Below are 21706 nucleotides of genomic sequence, written 5' to 3' on the forward strand. Positions count from 1 at the left end.
TCTCACGGTCGCTATTTCCATTTGCTGGAGGACAGACGAGAGAGGCAGTGCAACGAGATCTCTGTCCTGTCTGCAAGTTTTCCAGCTAATGGCCTCTACTCTTTCTTTGACTGAGCTCTTTTGGCCTCATATTTGCCAACTCCTTTTCTCACTGGTGCGGCTAAGGAGGGGGCCAGCCACCGGTTTGTGAGCCACAAAGAAGAGAAATAAGCCCTCTTGGGATTTTTCAGGTGCAAAACCATTTGGCAGCACTTTAACATGTCACTCTGAAGCGTGCTGCTGTGGGACCGGCTGGCGCTCAAGAGGAGGAGGAGGAACAACAGCTACCCAGCAGCTCTGGTTTCAGACCTCTGCAGCACCCTTTGTGTATGACAATTCATTTTGAGCGCAGGATGGCCAGGGAGGGTGGGGAGTGGGGAAGGATGAGTGCAAGCAGCCTCTCTTGGGACCAGGCTGTTCTCCAGCCTCCGGTGTGTGATGCCTGGAAGGAGATTATGGAGGGAGCAGCCTACCAGCTGGCCAGCTGCATTGTCCTCCTGGGTTACATGGGGGGAAGTGGCATCTTTGGGTCCCTCTATATCTTTGGCCTCCTGGCCCCAGGCTACTTCTGCTATGCTCTGTGGGGCTGGCTGAGTGCCTGCGGGCTGGATATCTTCGTCTGGAACATGCTGCTCGTCCTCGCCTGCTTGCTTCAGCTGGCTCACCTGGCTTACCGGCTCCGCAGAGACACCATCCCAGAAGAGTTTGACCTCCTCTACAAGACCATGTACCTGCCCTTGCAGGTGCCCCAGGAAGTCTACAAAGAAATCGTGAAGTGCTGTGAAGACCAGGTCCAGTCGCTAGTCAGAGACCAGAATTACGCGGTGGAGGGCAAGACGCCCATTGACCGCCTCTCACTGCTGCTGTCTGGCAGGTAAACTCTCTCCTGTTTCTGAACAAAGTCTGACAGCAAAGTGCTGTGGCTTATTGTTGTATTTTCATCTTCTGTAGAAACTGGGGTGAGGATTGTTTCCTTCTTCTTTGAGATATGCATCTGTTTGTTGGGGAGGGAGGTAATTTGCTTTTGGAGGTTGTTTTTGTTTTGTTTTTCTAAATCAGAATATTTCAGGGAACAATTTGCAGAATCAAGCTATGTGCAGTGAAGCTGCCAGCTCAGACTTGCCTGTGATACTGTTGGGGGATCCTTAACTCTTTCTCTGTCAGTTTAAAGTGATCTTATTTCTGATGGGAGCAGACCAGCCATGAGAGAGTGTTTCTCAAGGCAGGAAGGCAGTGTGTCTGGACCTGTGGTCTCTGGGGGTACCAGACACACCTCTGTGATGTGAAGGGCCGTGCTCTGAGTACGCCGAGTCCTCAGTTCACCTGCTCCCCCTGGCCAGCAGTGTTCAGGGAGAGGTTCCACCCTTGTTCCCAACACCTCAACCCTCAAGGCTCTGAAATTTTTTACTTTGAGGGTTATTTTGTCAAAAGAGAGAGAGCTCTCCTGTGGTGGATCCTGCCTCATCAGGCCTCTTTATTTCCCTGTGCTGTCAGGCATTCATGATGTTCCTTCCTCTGGACTACCAAGGAGGACCTCAGGGATGTCTAGATAGTTGCACTGGGGATTTGATTATTGAGTGAACTGTGCTGATGAAGTACTGGCATGTGTTCACCTGAGATCCTGTGGCATGCCTTTATGAGCATATCTCTTAATCACGGAATCAAAGAATCACAGAATCGTATAGGTTGGAAAAGACCTTTAAGATCATCAAGTCCAACCGTAAACCTAATGCTACCAAGACCACCACTACACCATGTCCCTAAGCACCTCATCCAAATGTCTTTTAAATACTTCCAGGGATGGCGACTCAACCACTTCCCTGGGCAGCCTGTTCCAATGCTTGATAACCCTTTCAGTGAAGTAGAATTTCCTAATTGATTTGCAAAATCCAAATGCATACGAATAGTAATGATATTGGCTTCCCAGCTGCTGCCAGGCACTTGGCACTAATGCCAAGTGAGAGTGGGAAAGGAAGGAGATCTGTAAATGGGAGCAGTGCTGAGCTGCAGGAGGTGTGTCTCACAAGGATTTTTCTTTGGGAAAACAAACCCAGCATCACCTGGGGCTTGTGTTTTACTGCGGTGGTCCATCCTCTCTGGTGAGGGGATGTGCAAAGAAGAAGGGCTGTCCTTCCTTTTTTTGGTGTTTGTCCCCTTTCTAGGATGTGTTAAGAGCATCCTGGGACCACTGACCAGTGCTGAATGGCAAAGCACTGAGAGGAAATTGGGTACGTGTGTTTCCATTAGGTGTCTTTCCCCTTACCAAACAACTGTGCTGAGCAGCTTGCTCTGAAGTTTACCGTATCTGCAAATAATGTTAGTGGGGAAGAGTCTGTGCTGTCTTGCCCTGCACTGGATAATCTGATGCTGCTCTGTGGGCATGAAAGTGCTGGTGGGGTAGTTGTTCTGCTCTCTTTTGCAGTGATGAATATGCATCTTGGCTGATATAAGATGCTCTATGGAGACGGGATTGGATTTGCATTTCCTGGTACCCACTCTATTGCCTTGTGAGGTCCTCGCTGACCCAGCAGAGCATTGCTACCATTATGCTGCCCCCTCTTAAACTGAACAATAGCAAGACAAGGGGGGCTTGGAAATGCAGAATGTGCCTCGATCAGGAAACCTGCCTTGCGATCGCTGACCATTCCAGGAAGCACTCCCAGCTGACCGGAAGCCAACAGTGTAACTCCTGAAAGCAAGAATTGCCTTTGTGCATCGTACAATGGGGGAACATGGTGACAGGGAGGCAAGAGGCCGCAAATCTGGTGGTGCAGCACTATGAATGGAGCTCCAGAGTGCCCTGCCATTGCCCCAGGCCTGTGCAGCTCTCCTTCTCTGCTCCCACAGCAGAGCTGGGTGCAAGTTTGACCTTGACATTGGTAGGCAATTGTAGCAAAAGTAGGGGAAAGGGATACTTGGGAGGCCAAGAGAGATTGAATAGTAATGTGCAGCAAACTATGAGCTCACAGTGTGATGTGCCAGGAACTATGTGATTTTTGGGGGTTCTGGGAGTAAGAGCTTCCCAGCATCGAGGTAGGGAATGCCCTCGTGCAACCCTGGGGCCAGGAAGAAGATGCAAGGACGAAGAGCCACAGGCTGGCACAGAAGTACCTGAAAAGCAGCAGCAGTCTTGTGGGCTGAGAAGTCCTGGTTTAGGACCAAGCATTGCACTTGTGAGGGCTGGCTTTGTAGCAGGAAACAGAAGACAGATGAAATATGGGGAAGAGGCAGCAGCTATCGTTTCCCACAGAGAAAGGAGGGACAGCCCCATAGACTGGAGCATCTGCAGCTGTCTCGGAGACGGTATGAGACACATGTGAGACGAGAAGTCCTTTCCTCCCTGGTGGGACCGGCTGCCTGCACGTTGTGTGAGCTGATCAGGTTTGTGTGACATCTATTTTGTGGCCTAAGCCTGTGCAACTCACCTCTCCTCTCTGCAGGGTCCGAGTAAGCCAGGATGGACAATTTCTTCACTATGTCTTTCCGTACCAATTCCTGGACTCTCCAGAATGGGAATCGCTGCGACCCTCTGAGGAAGGAACTTTCCAGGTAACCCCACGTGGCCCCGCAGCAGCACAGCTTCGCTCCTTGCCACTTCGTTGCACGTCTGAGAAGGGGATGGAGGGGGCTTGTTATGCCATTCACAGCTAACCAGGAATACTTTCCTCCTCTTCCTCATGGTTTAGCCAGCGCAGGATGGTGCGATCAGCTGTGTTATCTTTTTTTTCTACCTTCCTCTGAAGACCTCAGTTTGTGCTCCTACTATCAGCTGATAGCAGGGAGAGTGGAGGGTGGTGCTCCTTCTGGTTTAGCAGGGAGACGAGGTATTGGATTGCTGGCTCTCTTCCATTACAGCATTCCCTAGTACCTGTACTGATGCATTTGCCCTGCACGCTGCTGGCAGGGTGCATCATTCCAGCATCAGGATGGCAGCCATGACAATATGCAGCAGTGATGTAAATCCATAACTATCCTGTTCCTCACAGAAGTTTCTGATGGTGATGTGTTTGGGGTGGAGAAGCAGAAAGGATGATTCACACCCGAATATGGTTCTTTCTGAGGAGAAGAATCCCTTGCTGAGAGGCCAGACCAATGCTTATTTGCAGCAACTGAAAGGATTTTGCTCTTGCTGTCAACACCCCACAGTATTTGTTTGGCTTTCCTTCTGGAGGAGATTACTTAAGCCCACATCTCTCTGTCTTTAACTCACATCGCAAGACAGGCTGATCCCTGTCAGGATGTCAATCTAGAATATGTCAGTTAGGGCACATGAGGAGGGATTTTGCTAATCTCTTGGGAGCGTGGAACAGTCATGAGGGAATGATGGTGCTTTCTCATGAGGGCAGCCACGTTCAGACTTGGTTAAACCAGGGCAGCTCTCTGAATCTGCTTTCCTTGGGTCTGAATTTGGCCCATGTGTGAAAGGGTCATGGCGGTTGCTCCTGAAAGCTATGCCATTGCCAGTGATTACAGTCTTGCAAGAGGAACAGTTGCAGGAGGTGGCTGACTGTGTGACTGTGGCACAGGGCTACAGCTCGTGAGCAGAAATAGGGATGTCGGGCCAAGATAATGGGGTAGAGAGGGCAACAACAGCATGGCTGTGCTAGGGGTGGGGGTATCTCATGTTTTGCACAGGGCTTCAATCCAGCAGCAGGTTGCTGCTAGCTCCTGGACTGTATTTGCCTCAGAGTCGAGCAGAGAGAAAGATGGCTGCCCGGTGCTCCTGGCAGGGAAATGGCCATCTGTATAGCATGCAACCCGCAAAGACATCTTCAGCGTTTTGTGAGCTAATTTTTGTGGAACTGAATCTTCCCAGGCCCCCTGAGTGTCTTTATCTGTGGTGCGTGAGACAGCTCGGGAGCAAGCTGGTGCCAGTCTGCACCAGCCCTGCCAGTGCCACGCTCTTGGCCCCTCTCTTGCTCTGCGAGAGAGGGCTGGTCAGGGAGGTCGGCTGCGCCTGGCGCCGGATTGGGGAGGTAGAGTCCTAGGTGGGGAAAGGCTGCAGCCATGTGCTGGAAATGCCAAAACCCCTTTTCTGCTTACTGAAGAGCATGACGAAGTAGCAGCCTGTGTGGGACCAGCATTCAGCAGGTGAGACTTGACCAGTCCATGTTCCTGGCAGGACATTACTCTTCCTGGCTGTGCTTAGCCATGGTGATGTCCTGCTTTTGGCAGCTGTTTAACCCACTAGTCCCTCTTACCTCTGAGTAGTTAACAAAACTCTGTGGCATATCTCAACTTTATTCCTAGCATCACAATCATTTGGTTAAAAAAGTGCATGTTTGCCTCTGGGACTTTGCTGGAGGAGGGCATGGAAGGTTTTTCTTGCCCAAGTTTTCCCCATGGCTCTCTGGATTGAGCAGTTTCAACCCTGAGCCCACTGAAAAATGGCAGAAGTGTGACTCAGTACAAGGAGAGCTGGTTTCCTTGAGCTTTCTGCTTTGGATGTGTCTTCTTCCCACAGGACTGCTGGCTCCCAGTGCCTGAAGGAGTTGAGTTTCAGGGCTGGCACTTTCCCCCAGAAGGCTGAATTATGGGCTCCGCCAATGCCGGAGCACTTGTGTTGGCAGGGATTCATGACTGAAATCTGTCCTGCTGCTCTGGTTAGGAGGCAGGTTTTCTTATTACATCTCACTTAATCCCTCACGAGAAGTGGAGGTTTTCAATTGCCGTGCCAGAAATCGGTTAGGAAAATGAGATTCTGGTCATTTCAGTTTCCGTGTGACCCTTCCTCTCGCTCACCTCGGCCTGGGAAAGTTCTCAGGTTTTATCTCCTATATTTCTTTCATAAGGCAGCTGCTTGCATGGCAGTGGCATTAAATATCAAACCCAAGGACACACACATGCAGCTAAGCTGTGTTCAGCTTCCCAGTGGCCCTCTGCCATGGTGGCTGGCCAAGGAGACCCCTGGATATAGAGTGAAAGGGAGCCCCCGGGATATTTTGGCTCCAGCACTTGTTCGTATGCCAGTGTCTCCATTACACTCAGATGTTCTTCTTTGGCCCAAGGCAGTTTGACCCTTCCTGTGTCTCTTACCTTTTATTATTAAATTGATATATTACAATATACACTCATGTATTGCACAATGTTTTTTATTATTAATAAATAGTCTGGTCTTACAGCTAGGGGGAAAAATGGCTTTGTTTGCATTGGCAAAACCCAAAGCAAAACAAAATGTTCTCTAAAATCAACCCAATAAAACCTTGAGTGAGTTCCCTACCTACATGCAAACACAGTAAACACATTTTATTTCCTCTCTCACTGAGCTGTGCCGTGCATCCTTCAAGGCCATTCAGCCCTACAGTGCCTGGCAGAGCTGATGAGACAGGATGTCCCTCTGGTGCAGGGTGACCAGGCAAGCCTTCCAGGTGGCCCTTCCCATACCCAGGGCCTTCTTGGAGCAGGGGGTGTGCGACTCAGTGGCAGGACAGGGCAGCAGCCTGCTGCAGGGCTACCACTGGTGACTTGGGCCAGCTGGGCACACAGAAACACTTCCCTCCATAACATTTCTGTACAGGGATAAGGCCACCTGTGCCACCCTGCTCATTTCAGCTGCATCGCTCAGGTGTCAACAGGGAGCATAATCTGAAAGTGAGAGGGTGAAATGTAGCTCATCGTGTGGCTAGATTAAGCAAGGGCATGCCGCTAATTGTATAGGAAGGCCTGGTCTCTGGCTCCTTGGGGAGGGGAAGCAGGGGCGGGTAAGGATTTATCTGATCATTTGCTTTGGACAATCTGACTTTCCAGCCCCACCGCCTCCAAGGAGAGCAGGCGTCAAAGGGGCTGGGGTCCTTCACTGGAGAGAAGCATGCAGCCCCGGGGCAGGTGACGCCTACCTGGGTGGTAGGGCTTACTCTGCTCCCTCCCTGCCCCACAGGTCACGCTGACAGCAGAGACCGACTGCAGCTTCATCACCTGGCCGAGGAAGAAGCTGTATCTCCTCCTGAGGAAGGACCGCTATGTTGCCCGGCTCTTCTCCTCCCATCTGGGCTATGACATCTCAGAGAAGCTCTACTCCCTCAACGAGAAGCTCTTCGCCAAGTTTGGCCTTCGCTTTGACATCCGCTTGCCCAGCCTCTACCACGTCCTTGGGCCAGCCTCCTCTGAGGAGGAGCCAGAGGACTGCGAGGAGCCACCACCTGCCTCTGGCCAGGCTGGTGCCTCCGAGCCTCCTCTGCAACCACCGCCGCCGCCGCCGGCTCCACGCCCCCGGGCATCCCGGCCTGACAGTGACCTGCTGGGTGAGGACTCCACCAGTCTTGTCTTGGAAGATTTTGCTGAGTTGCCGGGGTCTTTTATGGACTATGTGAGCGAAGGGGAGTATATGAAGTGAGGGCACTCCTGGCACGGGCACGCCTCACCCTGTGTGGGACCCCTGCGTAAGTACCTGCTTGCGGAAGCAAGTCCTTCCCGCGATGCAACTGCCTGGGCAAAGCAGCGGCCCCCAGCCTCTCGCCCTCGTTTGCCATGGGTTTGCTCCTCTGCAGCGTTTTTTTGCCTGCTGCCCCAAGGAATCCCGGGAGGTGGGCTCCAGCTGTGTGATTTTTTTTTTTTTTTTAAGGAAAAGCAGCAGGGTAGAGGCTTGACTCCAGACATTAGCTGCATCGTGGGGTGGAAGGACCAGTAAGCTGGCTGTAGGAAGCTCTTCCCTGCCCTGTCCTCTTTCCACCCCTCAGGGGAGGCAGAGAAACTGAAATGGTGTCCAGGCTGGCGGGTGGTACATGAGTGCCCGCAGAGACCCCACAAGGCTCGACCTGGCTCGCCATGAGGTAGAGCTGTGCCTGGAGATACTCCAATATTGAGCTGAGGAAGACATCAGCATGTGAGAGAGCAGACAACCCAGGAGATGCTGACAGGGGTAGAAACAGCTCCAGGGTTTACAGCAGATTGATAGTGGGGAGTTGCTGTACACCTTGCAAGTGCTCAATATGGGCAGGGGAGAAAGCTCAGAGTCCTTCTTCCCCCTGCCCACTACAGCTCATCCCAGCATTTGCTCCGTCCTCCTTTTTGCCGCTGAGCTTCGGCTCAGCCAGATCCGTAAGGTATTGAAAAGACTGCCCTGTGTGGTATAGCTCTTGCCTCCAATGACCCTGGGTGGACTGACAGGCTAAACACTGTTTTAACACACCCCAAACTCTGCTTTCTGGTGAGATGCTCTCTTCCAAAATGCCAGCTCTTTACTCTGCAAGGGAAAAATTCCCAGGCCTGGTGGAAATGGGGGCAGAGGAGCAATGTAGGCAAACAGAAATAGACGGTAGGCAAACAGAAATAGATGGGAGGGTGGCTTGTGCTTGAAATTCAGATCCAAGTGGCCAAAAGAGAAATTCCACAGTTTTAGCCAGCCGCTGCACACCAGCTGCTGCACACCAGCTGCAGACCCCGGAATATGCATTCCTGCCACTGCCCCATAATAGCTGCTTTCTGGCATCCAGCTGCCAGACACCAAGCCTAGGACTGGGATTTCTGTCCTAGAAGTGACCACTGCATGTGTCCCAGTTGGGTCTGCGTGGCAGAGAGGAAGTTGCAGGGCTGGGCTGCAGCTGGGGAGACCATCTTCCAGCAGGCATCCTTGAACATGGTGCACCATTGCACCCTGGTCTTCCCTGCGCCCTACTTCTGGGCTGCAAATGCTTGGGCTGTGGACTCACTGGCAGGGAGCATGAAGCAGGACACAGTGACTCCTGGCACAAGCCCTGACAAGTCTGCCGTAATCTTCCCTACCCTGCAAGTGCTTGTGCACAAGCCTCACCGCTGTGACGGCAAGGGGACCATCCCTCCTAGGTGCTCTAAATGAAAAGGCTGTCTGGGTCAGACAGCACTTCCTATTTGCAGTAGGCTGCTGGTGGAAGAGGCCTTTTTTGCTGTTTCATTCAGTTACTGTTCTTAGTTTTTGAAAACAGTGGAACTAGATCTTCCTGGTTTGTACAGTTCTGCTTTGAGTTGAGTCACATGCCTGTTCTGCTTCCATGCCTCCAAACTTAAAATCTGGGATATGAAGAAACTGGCCAGGGAAGGAACAAATGTATTTGACTTTGCTTGAATCAGATAAAAAGTCAGCAAGAGTTTTTCTTAGGTTTTGTTTGTTTTTTGTTTTTTTTTTTTAAAAGGAGGCGGAGAGAAAAAGAAAAATCCTTATTTGTTTTCTAGCTTAGAAGTCCTAGGAATGTGAAGTCCCTGGTTTTGCTGGTAAACTGCTGGAGATATGAATTTGCAGCTTTTTCAGTCCTTACTTGGAGAGGCAGGAACACTGAATAATTTATGAGACAGCCATCCTCCTAACTGTCAGGCATGTCTGTTGAATAGATACAATAAAAAATGAATGCAGTTAGTGTTGTAAACATGGTGAAGTCACTTTGTCTATGCTTTGCTTGTATTTTGTCTTCTCAGCAGAAGCATATCCATTCTCAGGTCATTGGCAGAATTCTTCTGGTTGATCAAGCTCAATAAAATCAGAATTTCAAATGCAATTAAAAAAGGAAGGAGGCAAGGAATACCATAGCTTTTTTTGAATCGTTTCCACCTGTTTTTGGTAATAAGCCAATATTGTAAATATACACACAAGACGGGTGTGTGTGTGTTGGGGAAGGCTTGTGCTACACAGCACAAAGCTATTCTTTCCATTATTCTTATACAATTATTCTTATACAATATATTATTCTTATACAATTATTTTAAAACATGTTGGAAGCTGGAGGCTTTTGTCTTTCTAGATCTTGTGAATGAGGCAGTATCAAGGTATGCTGATACTTGCAGTAGAGACCTGCAATAAAAGCCCAAATGTTTCAGAGGCTAGTATTTGGGGTGGGAGTGGAGGATGATCTTCCTTGTCTGTCAGTCTGGAGACAATAGCCAGTGTGGTATTTTAATTTCTAAGGTACTTAGACAAGAAAACACAAACTCTGTTTAGTGTGTCCGTAACAGTGGAACAGGCGCTTCCTTGTTACTTTGCTCACCACTTGGGTATCCTGATCACATCATGTCCCAGCAGCACAACAGCAGTTGTCACATCCGGACAGTATTCCACAGCGACTTGAGTGCCTAACCACAAAAATTAGTGATACAGAGGGACTGCAGTTCTCCCTTCTGGCCAGGCACTTGTCACAGCTCAGCAGATGATCTGAGTGGGTCTGCCATGGCCCAAATAAAGCAATTTCATAACTTTTCCCTTAGAAGTGGTGAAAACACCCTTAGTAAACAGGGATATTCCATGCAGTGTCATTGTTAGAAGTAAGGATAGCTGCAGTCCCAGAGATCAGAGCTCCCCTGAGGCCTTCCCCAGGTTCCCCAGGCTCTCATCTCCTTCCCCTGCAGCTTCCAACCTGGGTAATCACCTCACCTTCCAGCTCTCTAAATTCCCCGTGCTGAAGTGCTTCTATGGATCATGTTCCTTTTCATTTTCTGTTGCTGCAACGGCCGCCTTGCAATGCCACAGTGCAGGATGGCAATTCTTGAATGCCCAAAGTGCTGCAAAGATCATGCAGAAGAAAATATTCCTGGGAGATACATTGGGCTACTAGTCTTATCATCTAGTTCCTTGAAAGAGTTTCTGGTCTGCTTACAAGCAAGACAGACTGTGATATCCCACTGATGAGCACGTTCTTTCTCTGAGGAGGAGAGATATTTCAGTAACTTACAGGCTGCCTGTTTAAGAGAGGCAGGTTCAAAGGTTCTGTTCAAAACTTGCTTTAGCAGTGTACTGCTGGTATAGCTCAATGCTCAATAGCAAAACTAAGCTTTATTCCTTGCATGAAAACTCGAACAACCAAAAGCCACCTGCTTTTTCCCCTTTTCATATTGCATCTGCTCTAGTTCGTTGCTATCAAGTGTTTGCAAGATGTGGAGCTGCTGCTATTTAGTTTTGTACACTTACATCTGGGGGCTGGCTTTCCATCTGGTGGGTGAGGTGGATGGATGAATGCTTGGTATCTAAGTTAGTAGGAATTGGTTTATGGCTGCTTTGAGAGCAAAATCAAAGGAGCTGTGGGCTTTTAACTGGTATTACAGAAGGTGCTTGGAGGGGTTTGTTTTTGCTGTCTCAGGATGGGTGGGTAACTCCTTTTTCTGAATTATCACATGTTGAACAATTGTATAGTTTTGCATGCAATTTAGGAGGGGAAGGGAGAAGGACACGTCATGGTGGGCTTCATGAGGTTTGTGTCTTGGAAAAGTGTGGAAGTAAGAATTATTCCTGTGATAATAATGGTGCTCTCTTTCTTTCTCTCTCTCTCTCTCCCCCCCTCCCCCTCCCCCTCCCCCCCGTCCCCCCCCTGCCCCCCATTCTAATTTTCATCCTGCAGCCTCTGGAAACCTTCTCCAGAGTTCCCCCCACCCTCTTTGCAAAGGACGAGCCCCTCTGGCTCCCACTCAGACCCCCGAACTCTAGGGAACAACAAGCTGTTTTGATCCCGAAGCCCCTCCGAGGGAGCGTAAGGTCACATAGGTTTCTGACCAGAGAGACACTCTTTAGCAATCACTGAGACGTCTGCTTGCAGACATGTACACTTGGGAGCACGTGAAGCACACGCGTGAGACTGCAGTGTAACACTCCAGCACCTCCCACCCCACAGCTGATCACTAGAGCTGCCTGCCCCAGTGAGCTTCCCCGGTTTGTTTTCTAGTCCTGCCTCTCTGAGGTGTGTCGGCAGCTCTGATACCAAGGTACACCGACGTAGCTGCAAGTGATACCAGCCTGCTCGCAGAATCTGTGTTCCCTTTGATTTAATGATTCCCATTAAAGTCAGAGATGAAACTACTGGTGTTTGAGGATTTGGAGAGGGAGATAACACTGTTTGAAAGGCTTCAGGTGATCTCAAGGCACGGGGGGGAAAGGACAGGGGAAAATGGACTTCCTGATGGCTTTGGTAATGGGCTTGTAATGGAGAGCATGATATGGAGATTTGATATCGTGCATCCCACTGGGCATCCACTGTAGTAAGACCAGAAACTCCTTTCCCAGGGGATAGGATTTCTTATTTATGACAAGCACCACTTCTCAAAGAAGTTACGGACTTCTGGTGAAAGGTCAGTTGTTTGAATTGATTCATTTGGAATAAGAAACGGGAGGAATTGGGACTGGGGGCAGGTGTAGGCAAGAAGCAGAGTCTGAACCCTTTGGGGGTTTTTTTTGTGCTCAATGGGGGATGACCTCAGGGTGCACACGAGACAAGAAATGAGTGAGTACAAAACATCTCACTGGTGGGAAGAAGTGCAATATCTTGGCTGAAAATAATGTGGAGATGGAAGGCCTCTTCCAAGTTCAGTTGCAACAATCTGACAAGCTTCCCCAGCCATTTCCTCTGTCAGGGAATCAGAGATGGCAGTCCTAGTGGAGGAATCCTCTGTTCCACAGAGCCCGGTGCAACCAAGCTGGGTGGTGAGTAGCAGCGTCTCCAGGACAGATATCCAGGGGAGGAGCAAGGAATGTCAGTCCCTCCATCAGCACGCACAGGGCAGGGCGTTAGTCAGTGCCTCTTGGCACAGACACAAAGGGGCACGGCCATCCTGCATGTAGAGCTGGCTCTGTGTCAGCTGGTGGAGGCAGCCCTACCTGCCTCCTGCTGCTCACACAGGGGGCTATGGCCCAGAGACTGGTTTGACGTGTCTTGCAAGTCTCAGCTGGGCAAGATCCATGCCCTCGGGATCTGGCACTCTTTCTGAGGTCTGGAGAGGCCTCTGAAGTAGTGGGTATGTGGGATCCATGGTGTACACTGCTCCTCGTGCTGCTCGCCTTTGCTGTCACCCCAGGGCAGGAGAACAGGGCTGCCCCAGGCCTGGGGATCATCCTGCTAAGGGTTGTCACCATGCTCTGTTGCTGGGTTCTTGCTTCAGCCTGACCTCATTGCCCTTCACAGCTAGGAAATGCCTCCAGCAAATTAACACGAGAGCTGCTGGGGTCCCTTCTGCAAAGGAAATGAAACTGCGTTCGTTGTGGTGCTTTGTACACCTCCCTGAAGTAGTGGACTGGATTGGGCTGAATTACACACTGCCCTTCACAGGTGCCTGCTGAGGTTACATTCCAGTCTTCAACAAGAAGCTCCCTGGAAACCCTTCAGTCATGGCACCAACTAACCTGGATCTCTGTTAGGTTGTCAGAGCCCAGCCCTAACCCTCTCCTGAGTGTATGCTGGAAATGGTGTTTGTTAGCTGGCCTTCCAAACAGCCACATGGCAGGGACCAAAAACCTGGCCGTGGGCTCAAAGCAGGAGCTAACGCTCCTGCAATGACGCTGTCTAGTGGAGCAGTGCCAAATGACTGAGGCTTCCTCATGGCAGAAGAGCCTTTAGCATGTCCCTGTCTCCTGATCATGGTGTTCTGGCACACTTCTCTTATCACCCAGTGAAGCCAGTCCAGGGAACCAGAGAAAATGGTCTACAGAAGATGTGGTTTGTGGGCAGAAGTGATGTAAGACTTTCTCCTCTTTAATTTGCATATGCATCAAGGTGGTGGAAAAGGTGTGGATGGGTGAGGGCTGTTTCTATGTACGTGTCTCTCATATTGTAATCTTTCACCAATTCTTTCCAAATCTCAGCTACTTTTCCAGGTCTGAAAGGCGGTGCTGAGTTCCTGGGACTAATTTGTGTTAGGTGGCCTTGTAGCTACAATGCTCCATTCTCCTCCTATTACCTTCTGTTCTGGGCAGTTGTTCAAAGCAGTGCAAAATTGGATGCAAGAGCACCGCTGTGCTCCTGGTGTCTGTTTCACTTCATGTGAGCTTCAAAGAGAACAAGCTAACAGCCAGAAGAGCTGCTCCAGGCCTGTCATGGGAAGGAGATTCATTCTGATTATTTAGCAGGAGCACTAACATGAAATCAATATGGTCTCACTCTAAAAGTGTCTTGTAGACAGGACTAGTGAGTTTCCCATTGGAGCATTGCCTAAGAATGACTCCTTCCTGTGCCAAACCTGAACCACACAGTTTCCCCTTGATGATGAAAAATAATACTTCCCATCTTTAATATGAAATTCTCATGACACTTTAATATAAACCACAAATGAATCATCCCAATACTGCTGTTGTAGGAAGAGTGATACTATCTTCTTCTTTCATACACATCTGACCTTGAGATTAAATGACTTGCCCATCTCACTTTCAGAGCTAGGTACAGAATCCATAAAATAAAAGTCCCAATCCAGACTTTAACAGAGGTCTTGATGTAACCAATCAACCTTGTAGTCACCGATCTGCCGCACACTTCTTTTCCTTGACATCCTGTCCCTAGTGCAGGAAGTAAAAAACCCATCCAGTTTTATGGTGAAAGTATCATCTGTGAGCAGAGAGCAGCAATAGATTTAGGGCTCCTTTCCAGTTTTGGGTATGCCTGCATGCTCCGAAGGCAACGCTAGGCACAAGCAATGGGCAGCTCGTAGGAGATGTCTGTGTTGCCGGGGAGGGTGAGGTTCCAGGGCAGGCATGACATTGTCCTGCTGCAGGAAGAGCACAGGGAAGTTAGGCTGTGCATGAACAGGCAGGGGTTGCTATCCTAACACAGAGGCAAGCAAGCTGCAGATGGACCTTGTGCTGCTTTGCAAGGGTATGATGAACAGGGTGCTGTGCCCTGGCTGGGATGAATTGGCTGGAGGGGTGCATATGGGGTTGTGTCCTTCACCTTTCCACCGCCTCCTCCTAGCAGTACCATTGTTGCTCTGAGTGCTCCCAGTTTAGTGATAAGAGCATAGTTGTGAACCTGTGCAACTCTGCAGCTTTACAGCTGAACCACAGCCAAGTCCAGTGTTTCCAGGGGTGCAGGTTAGCACACCTTTAAGGCAATGTGCCATGCTGTCCCATTCATAAGTGATAAAAAGTCATGTATCTACACATCCATCCCAATTTTGCAGTGCTTTGCTCTGCAAAGCACACTAGTAAGGAATACTCCTTATGCTCAAGGGACTGCCTGGTATTTATATAGGAATGCTTCTTTTTTTCCCTGTCTGGGCCTACTATATATATTTTTTACTGCCTTGTGCTCGAGTCTCCTTACTGCCCATCAGAACAGAATTTGAATGTGAGCCCACTTTCCCTTCTGCTTCTGGTTTTCCCTGCTTTGGAGTACCTACTAGCTTGCTTCAGCCTGGAGCCAGCATAAGAGTCAACTCAGAAGCAATGTGGACAGAGTTTAATGTGTTGATATAGACACAGCTATTTTTCCCTGCCTGCAAGAACTCTGGATCTGCAAAACACCTGGCGAGAATATTGTATTATGGAGAAGACATCTCTCTCCGGATGAGGTAATTATGGCTGAAGGCATATACTCTACAATGCCTGGCCCATAAAATGCCAAAATGTTGTCTTTAGCCTTAGTGCTTTATAAACCTGTGCAGTATAAGAAGCATAAATGTATGACTGGTCTTCTGTTGTCTCATCCTTAAAATGTGCGTCCGTCATGTCTCAAATGGGGGCCCATTGTAGACGGGGAAGATGGAGAGAGCAAGCAAGGACAAAAGGAACAAATTCTAGTTAGTACAAGCTTTTGCCATGGTTTGTGACTTAGGCATCTTCAAGGTGATGTGAGTCGCAGCCATTTTCCTTCCATGGCACAACACTTTTATCCTGGGGGAAGAATTGTAGAAAACTCCTAGAAAACTACCTTGGAAGTTTTTCACTCTAACAGGTAGAAAATTATTTACACAGGGACACAGAGGGGATGGGAGAGACCTCTTCACATGTTTATCTAAACGGGGGAGAGAATGCATTGTTTCAAACCACAGGCTGCATCCACAGGCTCAGTGGATCCCTGTAAGATATTCCTTTGACTTACTTGCTATCAAGAGGCAGCGGGGCTGCACAGAACTTGCCGACAATGAATGACTCATCCTTCCTCCAAAACCGATTCTTGGCAAGATACTTCAGTGTCACACTGTTTATCTGGCAGAGGGGAACTCTGTGGGCCAGCAGCCGTTTGCCCATCTCCTGGTGCTTAGGTCTGCAAGGCAGAGTGAGAGATGTGAGGGAGAACATTTAATCAACCTGCACATGCAGGCCATATGCAGGTGTGCTGAAACACTGGAGGAACCTCGGGTATTATCGTGAAGCCCTCACGTACTAAAATGGAGTGAGATGACTCATCTGTCAAAACAGGCCATTGCATGAGAGTCTTATTGGCTGTCTCTCTATGTTTTATCTCTGAAGTCAGGAAAATTTCTGTATAAATATCTTTCCTTCCATCACACAATTATGACAACTCTTCTTGCTATTGCATATAGATTGAAACACTGCCCAGATTGCTACAGAGAGGTAAGTGGTAGATAAGGTCAACATCTATGAAATCATGAATGGCACGGATAGGGATCAGTTGTTCACCATTTCTTCCAGTGCAGGAACGAGGGGTCATCAAAGAAAGCTAACAGGTGGCAAGCTCAAAAAGATTGCACACTGCACAGAGCACCATTCCTTTTAAACTGTTAAAATCCTTGCTGTGGAATGTTGTGGATGCTAGAAAGTTTACATGACTGTACAAGTCATGGGAGGGGCACTGGACAAGTTTGTGGAAGGCAAAGGCATTGGGAGCTAATAAGGACAAAGATCTCACCTTTGGCTCTGAAAGTCCCTGAGATGTAATTAGTCAGACACTGGGAAACTATTTGGGGGAAGTATTGCTGCATGCTTATGTTGCCTTTTTTTATACTTTTCTCTAGGTATTTGCTCTTGAATCATGTTGAAGGTAGGATGCTTGGATAGAGGGACGTTTGTCTGTCCCTATGCTCTTGCCCAGGTAACAGCAACTCAGAAATGCAGAGGTTGGGTAAACAGCCAATGATCAGAGCCCAGTTGGGCTACAAAGGGGTGCTGCCCAGCCCTTTTATGCAGGTGGGCCACCTCCCTTCTGTGGAGTCCATCTAATGGGCCTTCTTACGCTTGATCTACTTGGCACCTCTAAGAGCCGGAGATCATCGATTTCCTTGTGCTCATGAAGATTGTGTGTGTAGCTGACTCAGTGCTGTCTGGTCAGGAACATGATGGTAGGAAAAGGGGAGAAGTGACAAAAGGGTCAGGAAGAGCCTACAATTCTGCTAACCAAAGTTGCTCCTGGGAGGAGGCTGACAGCTGCACTCAGCATCCTCCTAGGCCAGGGTGGCCAACCCAAACCAGTACATCCCGTCCCTCCCTTAGACTGCAGTGGTAGATGCTGGAGGTTTTGTGTGTCTGACTGTCTGGCTTGAAGCTGCCAAAAACAGGAAGCATCATGAAATTGTAGTTATAAAGGTGAATAATGGATAGCAAACGGAAAACAGATGGGAGGCCATCTCTCTATTGCATATTGTCCATGGGCAGGATCCAGCCCTGCCCTAGGACAGAGGAACACAGGTTAAGTGGGTTGAAGAAAGTTACTCCTGGGACTGACATTTGGTCCAACCCCACACAACCTTTGGATGGATGTAGGACTCTCAGCTGGCTTCAGAAGTGTTTTCTTGGATATGGGGGATGATGTCATGTGATGTGTAAGCAATGGCAATGCAGGTGGGAAGTGTGCTGTGTAATAAGCTCCCTTACTCTGTCAGCCCCATGACAGCTATGGGGCTTGGGTATATGTCTCTTGAGGCACTCTGAGCAATGTGTGGGGTAACAGCATCCCAAGGAGTGAGATTGGAATTAATGTTTTGAAGAGGAAAAGAGAAGGGCAATGTGAGGCAAGACACAACCGTGTGAGTCACTTGCTGAAGGTGTAAGTCCCAAGTCCCTGTGCACTTTGGTGGAACTGCAGGATGACATGCATGTCAGACCACCTGAAATAAGTCAGTGATTGATCAGTGTCTGAACTGCGATGTGAGAATCTATGTTTAGATGCCCATTCAACACTCTGAGCTTGACTGCACTGGAGGGCTGAGCTTTGTCCAGACAGGGGAAATTTCACTGTTCTTTCCTACAGTGTGAATTAGAAGGGATATCTTCAATTTTATACTCTCAAATCTGAAGGCTTGTTGCTGTGAGCAAATTTTTTGGTTTAGCCTTGTGCTTCTTAGGAAGGCACTTAAATGAAACACAGGTGCTGTTCTCCCAGGCTAAGGGTATCTCTGGATAGGTTACTCTGCTATAACTCTACTGTCTCATTAAAGCTTGAGGGTACAGCAAAGCCTCAGGATTGCCTGCCTGTCTCACTTCCCCATGTAGCCTTTCTCTCCAGCACTCACATGCCTCTTGCTGGACACCTATCAAACCCTGTGTCCGACACTGCAAAAGGAAGTGCTGCAAGTCTTCCTGAGCAAATCACGGGTCCTGCCTTGACTTGGGTGTTATGATTTCCTCCCTCCTGCATCTTTGGAAAAGGCAGACTTGGCTTCCAAGCCAGGGAGGGGTTGAACAGACTGAGCTCCACCAGGCTGGGGTATAAACTCCAAATTGCAGTGCCTGGCTGGCAATATGTGACCAAGCAGCTATGTCACACTGGAGAGCACCTTGGAGTGTGGCTTCCCCTTCCCTGGTTCTCACCTCTACTTCCTGGTGCCCAGGACGGAAGCAGCAACACAATTTAGCTTCCGGTCACAATGTTTTGGCTTAGCAGAAAGGACTGTGTGGGAGTCAGCGCTGGAACTCCTCTGATCCTAGGAGAGCTGGCTGGGGCTCTTTAGCAGACTGTTTTCCTGCTTCCTGAGGCAGCCAGCAGCATGTGCTAGCTGCTTGTCTACATTGCGGTTCCCAGCCCACAGCAGTGGGCAGGAAGGTGTAGGAAGAAGTGAGGAAGAGTTCCTCTGGGGAACTTCTCTGTGGCGGGGAGATCCCCCTGAGGCAAGGGCTGTGGAACAGGAGTCTGAGTCTGGTTCTTTAATTCAGATATGGTTTGGAGAAGGGTGGTGCTTTCAAGAGATATCTATCTGTCCACACATGTGGTCTTGGTCTCCTGCCCCCTTGACTTTTCCCTACAATGGGAGCCTGAGAGCTCTGCTGCATTACTGCAGTGGCAACAAGCTACTGAACACATTTCTGACTGTGCAGAGATGCACTTGTCTCCTCTTTGCAACTGCTGTCCTATTGGGCATCAAGAGAAATGTCTAAGCCATCAAGTCCATCAGTCTGGAACCTCTGGTGGATGGGGTCTTGCTGTAGCCATCTCTGTCTGGCAGAGTAGAGCTAATAACTATCAGACAGTGACTGCGGTTTGAATTGGCACCAGGCAAGGGTATGTTGTAGAAAAGGAACCAGCATAGCAACACAAAAGTATGACAATTTGGGGATCCCAGAGTATACCTACTGCTTTGTGCACTCAGGGAAGAGGTGGAGCTAGCCAGGGTTACCGAGTAATGGTAGCACATGCCTGATTCTTGAAAGCTTTTAAGGTAAATGCGGAGGAAATCAAGAAGAAAGGTTGTGGTTCATCACACAGTGACTGCACTCAGGGAGATATGCAATCGTTGTGCCTTTCCTGGATTGATATAAACATCCTTACACACGGAGCTGGGATGAAACAGGCCAGAAGCATGTACTGTCACTCACATGGTGATCTTCGCTGTGTCCTTGGTGGTGTTGCTGCAGAAACTGATCTCAATGCTGGTGACTATGTTTCTTTTCTTCTGCAAGTGGAACTCAACCAGGCTGTGATGGACTGAGCAAGAGGCAAAGTATGTGGGAGTGAGGACAGGTACTATCAGTTTGACCTACCCCTGCCAAAAGAAGGCCTCTAGCACTCATTCCCTGGCCCCACCAGCAGAAAGAAGATTAAACAGACATAAGAAAGAAACTAGTCTCTGTGGTACGAGAGGCATAGTGGGCAGGTCTGCATAGTCCAGTGTAAACAGACAGGCATTTTCACTACCCTTTACTTCAGTCCTGAAGCCATGTGGCTGTCTTAATCCAGGGTTGTGCCCACACTAATAGACCCATTGGAAAGGGCTTTATGGGGGAGATGTGCAGGGTTATTGCTCTTCAGCTGTGTGTCTCAGACCATCTGGGACACAGCAGCTGATTCTGATGGGGATGGTGGGTTGTAAGTACCTGGCCTCCCCAGAGAATCTGCCTCATTTGGTCAACACCCTTCTGACTGTTTTTTTTCTCATTGCTACTTACCACAGAATGGGGCTGAGGGACTGGTCATTAAATAAACTTTCACTTCCTTGGGCAGCTTTCTCATGTTGACACCTGCCTGCTCCAGCAGGCCTGCAGGAGGAAATAAAGCCAGTGCAGGGAAAGCCATGAATGACCCAGAACAGCAATATAATTGATCGTGATTCACCTCCACTCACCCCGCCCAACTCTGCTGTCTTGGAGGACAGACTCTTTCTTTATACCAGTGCAAGTGAGAGCAAGCACAGGTTTGTGGTGTCTGTTTGACAGGCTAACATCCCCTCAGAAAACCTACCAGAAATTCTGGTTACCCCAGGTAATCATCATCAGTGTACCTCTTGGTGGCTTTGTTTCATTCCTCTGCTAACAAACTGTCATCAGTTGCACCCGTGCAAAATGAGCAAGGCTAAAGACTACCAAGTCAGGAAACTTAGTGCAGATGTAAATGACAATGCAAACACAAGGTGCTGGGAAATTGAATTTCTTGGTCAAGTGAGAAGACCACCATAACTTGAGGCCTGCACCACCAACTAGCTGACAATGTGGCTTGGTGAGATGGGGAAGAGGTGGCTGGTCTGAGAGCACCTATACCAAAAGTGGCCTCTCCTTATATTCCTCTGGTACCAGACTGCAAATAGTATCAGAGGACACTTCTCCTCGTGCCACAGCCCAGTTTCAGAAGCCTAAAAGACGCAACTATTACCTTCTCCCAGTCCAGGGAGTTCATCTTTGGGGTCGCCATGGTAGGAATTTGAGAAGGAGGTGACACAGAAACAGTGAGTGGTTTGTAGAAGAATGGGACTTCAGGCTTCAGCTAAAATTTCCAGCTGCTTCCCTAAACAAGACACTTTCTGAGCTAATTACCCACTTGTTAGGCAGGTGATTCTGGAGACTCAACTCATTTGTGGGCCCTATGAAATGTTTAAAGATCAGAAATGTTGAAGATGTTGGTGTTCTACCTTAGGCAATATATGAGCTTTTAGAGCCTCTCTACAGAAGCCTGAAAACTAAACAGCTTCTCACTGTCCCCAAAGAGATCCAAAGCAAATCCTGCTCAGAGGAATCTGAACAGCATACTGTGCTCTGCACTGACACCCATGAGGAATGTATTGTCATCTTCTCCAGGAAGGTCTCATGCTGATACTGTACCTATTCTGGGACAGGAGAACAGGAAGGGGTCAACACAGTCCAGGCAACGACCGTTTAAAAAATCTTGATGACTTGCACAAGGGAATGCCACCACGGGACACGAATGTTTCAAGGCACTGACATAGAGATGTACTGCCCTCATGTGATCACAGATCAGATACTTATAGCCTGCAAGAGAAAAGCAGCCATGAGCCTTCCCATTGACTTCAGTCTTTCTGCATGTTCCCAAGGAACTGAGAGTCAAGAAACACTCTTATTGATTCTGCAGCCATCCCCTTCCTATTAATAACATTTTGCGGAGCATCTCTGTGACTACAAGCCCAGATCCCACTACAAGAGAAGTTACACAGGAAGTGTATCTCCCAGACTAACAGAGTCCCCCCAGAAGAGGGGGACCACAGGGCTGCTGTGTCTCTACCAGTGTACCATTGATGAGGCCCCAAGCTCTCTGCAAGGGAGTACAATAGCTTTGACTCCCACCTGCACTGGGACCCCATCTGTGAGGTATCATAGGTGTCCCCTGTA

The 21706-nt window shown here is 49.0% G+C and overlaps 2 protein-coding genes across 8 annotated transcripts in view; one reads left to right on the plus strand and one right to left on the minus strand.

Annotated features, from left to right (window-relative positions):
• The window catches only part of POPDC2 (popeye domain cAMP effector 2), a 24620-nt gene continuing 2914 nt past the window's right edge, over nt 1-21706 (plus strand). For 2 of the 7 annotated variants that reach the window (XM_072881660.1, XM_072881649.1), the window contains exons 1-3: nt 2-913; nt 3480-3588; nt 6917-7418. In XM_072881660.1, the coding sequence (XP_072737761.1) occupies nt 369-913; nt 3480-3588; nt 6917-7372 (1110 nt within the window). In that variant the 5' untranslated portion in view covers nt 2-368 and the 3' untranslated portion in view covers nt 7373-7418. Of the gene's footprint in view, nt 914-3479; nt 3589-6916; nt 9518-11336; nt 15452-21706 lie in introns of those variants that run through there. The other 5 variants (XM_072881677.1, XM_072881639.1, XM_072881669.1 and 2 more) reach the window with 5 other exon arrangements.
• Nucleotides 14159-21706, minus strand: part of PLA1A (phospholipase A1 member A) — a 17505-nt gene continuing 9957 nt past the window's right edge. Inside the window, exons 7-11 of the mRNA XM_072881700.1 lie at nt 21182-21349; nt 20036-20125; nt 19466-19574; nt 15795-15959; nt 14159-14463 (exon numbers count right to left, since the gene is read on the minus strand). Coding sequence (XP_072737801.1) covers nt 14379-14463; nt 15795-15959; nt 19466-19574; nt 20036-20125; nt 21182-21349 — 617 coding nt within the window. The 3' untranslated portion in view covers nt 14159-14378. The remainder of the gene's footprint in view (nt 14464-15794; nt 15960-19465; nt 19575-20035; nt 20126-21181; nt 21350-21706) is intronic.

This window comes from Ciconia boyciana, chromosome 1, assembly GCF_034638445.1.
Source record: "Ciconia boyciana chromosome 1, ASM3463844v1, whole genome shotgun sequence".
Classification (NCBI taxonomy): domain Eukaryota; kingdom Metazoa; phylum Chordata; class Aves; order Ciconiiformes; family Ciconiidae; genus Ciconia; species Ciconia boyciana.